This window comes from Histoplasma capsulatum, genomic scaffold (assembly GCF_000149585.1).
Source record: "Histoplasma capsulatum NAm1 scaffold_5 genomic scaffold, whole genome shotgun sequence".
NCBI lineage: Eukaryota > Fungi > Ascomycota > Eurotiomycetes > Onygenales > Ajellomycetaceae > Histoplasma > Histoplasma mississippiense.
The window spans coordinates 2,238,065-2,244,643 of record NW_001813978.1 but is presented as its reverse complement, the minus strand read 5'-3'; the positions used below and the strand labels follow the sequence as shown (position 1 = coordinate 2,244,643).

Here is a 6,579-nt window from a genome sequence, read left to right as displayed (position 1 = left end):
AGTATGGGGATGAATGGCTGTGGCTGCCCAGACACCCATGGAAATCAGAACTCATATCCATCGAGAGCCAGAACTTATTCTACGGAGGCCCTTCATTTTCGTTTGTAGACATAGAATTGACCTAGAATCATGGGTAAAATATAAGTTGAGTCAAAAATAGTTGTGAAAAACGTCGGGAATAGAAAGGAAAAGCGTACCTGTTCGAGAGTGGCGTAGGTCAATTTGAGTACATCCACCATACCCACAATCTCCCCAGCTTCGTTCATCACTGGAAGGTTAAGATAATGTCCATCTATTGCAACACGGTCAGCCATATTTATCTTTTCCCCCTCATATACCATGACGGATATTTCAACTGACCGTGCATCTTCCGAAGGGCAGCTTGGATACTCATATCAGTAGGAGCAAAATCCGGGTGAGGGGTCATAACTCTGATAACGCTACAGGTATTGGGATCCAATCCAGGGGCAATAACACGGAGAACAACGTCTTTGCTCGTGAAAATACCAGTAATAGAGCCCTGATCCTGGACCAGCAAAGCGGTGGTGTGATTCTCCTTCATCAACGTGGCAGCCTCCCTGACGGACGTGCGTACTGACACAGTGGTCGGTGGAAGCCCATTTAAAACAGATTCCAAGGTCGGGCCAGACATCTTCTGCCGCAACGCTTCCACATATTGGATAATTTGTTGCGGCTGATTGGACCCTAATTCCGACTGCACACCTTCGAGAGCATCATACAATTTGCGAGACGAGCTATACGCCCTCTCCAACTTCTCCATCGCATCGTAGAAACATTTGGTAATGTCAAGGATTCCAGATATATCCTGATTCTCATCCATGACGGGTAGATGTCTAAATCCCTTCCGGACCATGAGGTCCAGGGCATCAGTAGCGCTGGTGTCAGTTCTCGCGCAGAGAGGATTTTTTGTCATGATTTCTGCAATTGTAACATCCCGAGCCCTGATACCCGCCCCAACAACTCTAAATGCCAAATCCTTCGCGGTAAAAATACCAGCAATACGGTCATCGTCATCCGTCACAAGAACGCAATCCTCTCTCTTCGCAGCCATTAGCTGGGCAGCTTCTGCAACCGTGGTGTTGGGTTTGATCTGGAGAGCCTGGCTGGGTTTGAGAGCCATAACAGTTCCGGGGGGTGCCTTGCGGCTATGGCGAGAGCGGGCAGGATTCCCGTGTCTTTTCTTGTTAAGGTCTGCCTCCATTTTCTTCCTGATAGCCTGCCCATTGAAATAAATATCATTAATCATGCATACCCGCAAGGGAACAGTCGATATCTAATCAATTGAATGTTAAAGGGAAAAACAAAGGTGCAAATTTTACCTCGTCACGTTTAGACTGTTTCTGCCTACTGGTGCTCAGAGCAGAGGCACTTCCAATATCAGACGGAGTAGCCGCCGGCGGCACCCCTTGGTGCCCTTGGTCAACCTTGCGAGGAATACCAGACGGGCTGCCATCGAAGGGAATATGACCGCGGCCCACAGTCCGATTCCGAAAGGTTCCTCCCCCGGCTGCAGACATTTGAAAGAAAGAGAACGAAAGTAAGGATTAAGTTTAATTACTAACGAAGAGAAACACGGGGGAAATCAGTCTTTTAAAAAGGGCTGGAATGGGATCCACGATATCCAGAAAAACGACGAGAACAAAAGGGGCGTCGTCTACGTCCGATATTGTTGATGCACTTGTTTGTTTCCTACCAAGTTTGGAGTCAGCCAGGAACGTGTCACGGGGACCGGGTCATGGGGAGCCTGCTTAGATAAGCGGCCTTCGCTTAAACCGCTAGTCCTGGTTGCCCACAAACACAAGCAACCAGACCAACATCGGAGCCAGGACAGGTCAGCGCTGCTTTTTCAACCACCTCATTCCGCCGGCTACAACCTGTACGCTTCTCCATTCCCCGTGCCTTTGTTTTGACCCTGTCCCTACTGTTGCGCTCTTTCCCTGACGTTGAACGAATACAGAATCCACCAAAATGGTCAAGAAACGGTCATCGAAGTATGTTCATTTAAGGAGCTCTCAATGCCCCCTTTTTGACGCCGAACAACATATGGGAATTGGAAAAGAGTTTTTTGAATAAAGGAAAATTGACGATATTGCGGAGTAAAAATTTGAGATTGTGCGGGCATATATGGGCTGACAATCGGATTCTGACAGCGGACGTAACAAGAAGGGCCGCGGCCACGTCAAGCCAATCCGATGCTCCAATTGCTCGCGATGCACCCCCAAGGATAAGGCCATCAAGAGATTCACCATTCGCAACATGGTCGAGTCTGCCGCCATCCGTACGTCTCCAAAAACCAAAGGGAAGAAAAGGGACGAGATTAACGCTAATATCAACTTCCGTTTTCGCAAATAATTAGGTGACATCTCTGACGCTTCTGTCTTCACCGATTACGCCGTTCCCAAAATGTACTTGAAGCTCCAGTACTGCGTTTCCTGCGCCATCCACGGAAAGATTGTGCGGTATGGCTAGACCCAACCCAACTCATTTTATCAAGCTTTTGACCTCCCTCTCTTTCCTCTTCCCCTTCCGAAACGGAGCATGCAAGATCAGGCAGGACACACAAAAATCACGACATGTTCAGGGAAAAGAAAGGGAAAAGAAAGAGAAGAGAAAAAGTTGCCCAATAAATAAACAAGTGGGATGGTGGTCAGGGAAAAAAAAAAATCAACAAAAGGCGCATTGTTACAGGACTGATTCAGGAAATATGTCTTCTAGTGTCCGTTCTCGAGAGGGTCGTCGCAACCGTGCCCCTCCCCCAAGAATTCGGTACAACAGGGACGGGAAGAAGATGAACCCGACGCAAGCCGCAAAGACTGCCCAGGCATAGATATGAGTCCTGTCGGTGGAATATTCGGGAGAGCATGCTTGGGATAATGAGGTGGTGGCAATGCGGCTGCTGCTCTCTTCATGTCTAATTTTTCCTTTTTTTCCCCTCTCTTAAATCTCTCTCTTCCGCTCTGTGTATGTTTTTTTCAACGGTGTCAGGCAAAATAAAAACAGGATTTTTATATATCAACATAGGTTCCTATGACAACAAAGACTTTAAAAGACGTGGGAAAACGAAGATTGGTGGGGGGGGAAGGAGGAAGAGGAAATGAGAAATGAGACATGAAAATCGGAAAATCGACAACACCCTTATTCCTCCCTATTTTAGTGTTCGTTTGTGCCCAATTCATGTGGCTTGGGCCGCCTCCTTTGATGCCATTGGCACTGTCTGTCCGTTAGGTGAACGGTGGTATAATTTTATCAACGTGGGCTTAGGGAACGAAAATAGATACAGCAGAGGACACAAAACTATACACCTCAGAGAAAATAAGACTTCTGGGGAAACGGATGAAATCTTTCATTCTACATTCACGCCATGTTCTCTGCTCGATTCTCTTCGAGCCGAAACGATATCTTAAAATGAAAATTTGGGAATGCATCTGCATGTCTTACCTGATTCATCAAATCGCATCCGATGTATCCACCGAAAAGGTGTCGATCGAATAATGCATATATCTAGCACCTAAAAAGCATCCTTTCCTAGAGAGAGTCATGGATACAAATATCCTCTCTCAAAATAGTTACCATAAATATCCACGAATCCACCACTTCGCCCTTTGGGCGTCGGGTTTCTCACAATTTTCACTTCCCCTTTCCAATGACCCTCAACGTACAACGGATAATTCAGTGATGCACTCGACGAAGACGAAGACGAGGACGAGGACGAAGCCGACGACTGTTGTGATCGCGGTGACGTCGGAGTAGGCATAGGAGTAAGCACAGGGGTTGAAGTATTGGTATATTTCCGCACCCCCTTATTGGTGCGTGACAACAACTCCTCATATTCTGCCTTTTTAATCTTGCGGAACGCTGCTAGAGCAGCAACAACGTCGATCTCTGCGTTCTTGGAAGAGGTGGCTGGGTTGGTGTGCTGTCTCTTCTGGCCGTTCGGTGAAGGCGAGGGAGATGGTGAGGTAAGCGGCGTCTGATTTGGCGGAGAAAAAAGTGGCAATTCTGGTGGTGGTGGCTGAGGGGTTGCGGAGGCAAGATGCGATAATGGTGCGGTTGTAGCTTCCAGTTCTGGGATCCGCCGTGAGTGCACGGATACAGCATCTTTTTCACCTTCCCTATCGCTATCCGTGTCCTTCGCCTCTTCATCTCGAACCCCACACTCCTCCTCGATCTCCCTACTGAAAAAACTAAAATCATTCTCCGCAGCGGCCCACAGGTTCTCTGAATCTATATCCTCCGTGCTGGACTTGGAGAAGAAACCCGCGCTGCTGCGGTTCCAGGACGTCGAATCTTTCGAGGAATCAGGCTTTGCGACAGGTGTGATCTCGAGGATAATCCGTTCAAGAGAAAAAAGGGATCGTACGTGCTGTCGCTCTGCATTGGCACGTAGCCAGCCAGGGGGTAGAGAGTAGTCGGATCGCGCCTGAAGAGTGGCCAGGTAGGCCTCATCCGCACACGATGTAATGAAGCGTGTTAAGAAGGATATGATATGAGATGACGGTGGGACAGAGGCTGGAACATCAGTAAGGACAAGGGTTCGGAGGTGTGGGGTATGAGAGGGATGATAAAAGGGGGCTATGCCATGGCTAATTTCAGGACGCTTTTTGAGCAATGACTGGATTAAGTCGCTTCGCGGTTGAGCAGATAAAAATTGCGACAGTGGTGGTGCTTGAGGGTGAGTTAGTCGGAGGCTGTGAGATGGTGTTGGCGATAGTGGGTCAGAGCTACTACGCAATTTATGTTTCCATCCAGGCATCGGCCTTTGAAATGACGTATCAGCTAGCTCGTGTCGTACAGGCTCAGCGTCAGCCGGCAATTCGTAAATTTGGCTGTAAAAGCCGTCCAGTTCCATAGTAGCAGCGGGGGGAACAGGTCGTCTCTTAGGTGTTCTCCTGGTAGGAAAAATCTCACTGGACGACGTAGAAGCATTTTCCGTAACCACGGCATGGTGAATTCTTAGATAGGTCAATTTCTCCGCAGCTGAATGGCGCAGTGCTGGTATAAGTTTTTCAGCGCCTGGATACCTTACGCCAACAACCCACTGGCTCTCATTATCCGTAATCGGTTCAAAACCCTTGCGCTTCCACATTGACCCAGCACTTTTAACGGTCCCGCCATCTAGTACATGAAGACGCGTCGATTTAAGCAAGCTGCCTAAACCTTCGACAGAGAGACGATTATCTGAAATGTAAAGATGCGTAATGCCAACGTGAGGTAGATCCTGAGGATCAGAGCGGCCGGTCAGGGGTATCATTAACTGTTTCATGAGGTGGGCGTCAAAATCCTCGCTCTTCAATGAATCCGCCCCCAGAATATTCGCAAAAGGGCTTATAGAGCAGGCCCACTCAAAATGGAATTTAACTTCTCTATCGGTGGGAGAGGACACATCAACATCCAAGGGTAAAAAGCACTTCTGCAAAAGAGGCCTTAACGACGCATCTGTCAACATGTTATTTCGCACGTCCAACAACCGAACCCGCGTTTTGATGGAGTCCGCCACAACTTCCAGATCGGCATCTCTAAGCCCAATACCTCTCAACTTCAACACCTGGAGATGTCTAAGATATGTTATAGCCGACAGGACCCCATGATCCTTTGCCGGGGTCGTGAACGACAAGTCCAAGTAAACCAACAAGGGGAACCGGAGGAGAGCCTCCCTAACACCAAGGGATGTAGTATTCGGTTCGCGTTGTGCCACCAGTAATCGGAGGCCATATGCTTCGTAAGCAGTGTCATCATTCGATTTTGGCCTCAATGCGATAAGAGAATTGTGGTCGAAGAACGGCAGCTGGGATACGAGAAGCGATTGGAGGTTTGGAAGATATTGTAGGACCTCCTGAAGCCATGATCGTCTAGGCCCTCCATATATCTCCGACAGGGCAGGGGGCAGGTGGAATGTATGAGTTAACATGCGCACCTCAAGGCGGGCCCGTTTAAGCGTCCGTCTAAATCTCGTCAAGGCGACTTTTGCGGTAGACAAATAAATTGAAAATGTTAGCAATAAGCCCAACAATATATTTCGAAGCTTGATTATCGTTATTTTGCGCAGAGCGAGTGGTGGGGCGAACACACCATATACAGCGTCGTTATCCGTTCCAAAATGAGATGCTGGCGCGCCCCATAAGAATGGGACAAAAATCTTATGCCATCTCTTACAGACAAGCGAGGCGGCACATAAATCCGCAGACGGGATGTAATCGGCAACTATGGTCCAGACATCCCTAGTCGTAGCGAGTTCGTATGATGGGGGAAAATCTTGCATTTTAGAGATGATAGCGGCCGCTATGCAGCAGCCCGAGTCATTTCCCTATAATGAACGATATTTGATTCCATTCGATCTGCCCAATCTTTCCGGGAATAATTTACTTCAAAATTATACCCAGGACAGCTCGTGGGTTTCGTTGTTCTGTTGAGCTTTTGGAAGGCCGACGTTGCAGATGGCATGAGGAAAATATTCTTTAAGATCAGGTAGCATGCTCTGACATGGCTCTGAGGCAAGCATCCTTATTGAGCTACAGGGTTGAAACCACTGACCCATGTGATTTTAGAGCATCGCCGGTC

At 48.2% G+C, this 6,579-nt stretch overlaps 3 protein-coding genes across 3 annotated transcripts; 1 reads left to right on the top strand and 2 right to left on the bottom strand.

Annotated features, from left to right (window-relative positions):
• Window positions 1-79: 79 nt before the first annotated feature.
• On the bottom strand, window positions 80-1,538 carry HCAG_05529 (predicted protein; the record flags this gene model as incomplete). Its single annotated transcript, XM_001540012.1, has 4 exons — window positions 80-121; window positions 198-292; window positions 361-1,237; window positions 1,341-1,538. 4 exons carry the CDS (start codon window positions 1,536-1,538, stop codon window positions 80-82), a joined length of 1,212 nt encoding a protein of 403 aa, XP_001540062.1.
• A 451-nt stretch (window positions 1,539-1,989) lies between these two features.
• HCAG_05528 (40S ribosomal protein S26) lies at window positions 1,990-2,848 on the top strand (the record flags this gene model as incomplete). The annotated part of the gene is made up of 4 exons (XM_001540011.1): window positions 1,990-2,012; window positions 2,172-2,299; window positions 2,378-2,480; window positions 2,737-2,848. 4 exons carry the CDS (start codon window positions 1,990-1,992, stop codon window positions 2,846-2,848), a joined length of 366 nt encoding a protein of 121 aa, XP_001540061.1.
• Window positions 2,849-3,467: 619 nt separating this feature from the next.
• HCAG_05527 (conserved hypothetical protein) lies at window positions 3,468-6,280 on the bottom strand (the record flags this gene model as incomplete). Its single annotated transcript, XM_001540010.1, has 3 exons — window positions 3,468-3,522; window positions 3,681-5,982; window positions 6,091-6,280. The coding sequence occupies 3 exons, from the start codon at window positions 6,278-6,280 to the stop codon at window positions 3,468-3,470; spliced, it is 2,547 nt and encodes an 848-aa protein (XP_001540060.1).
• Window positions 6,281-6,579: the final 299 nt, after the last annotated feature.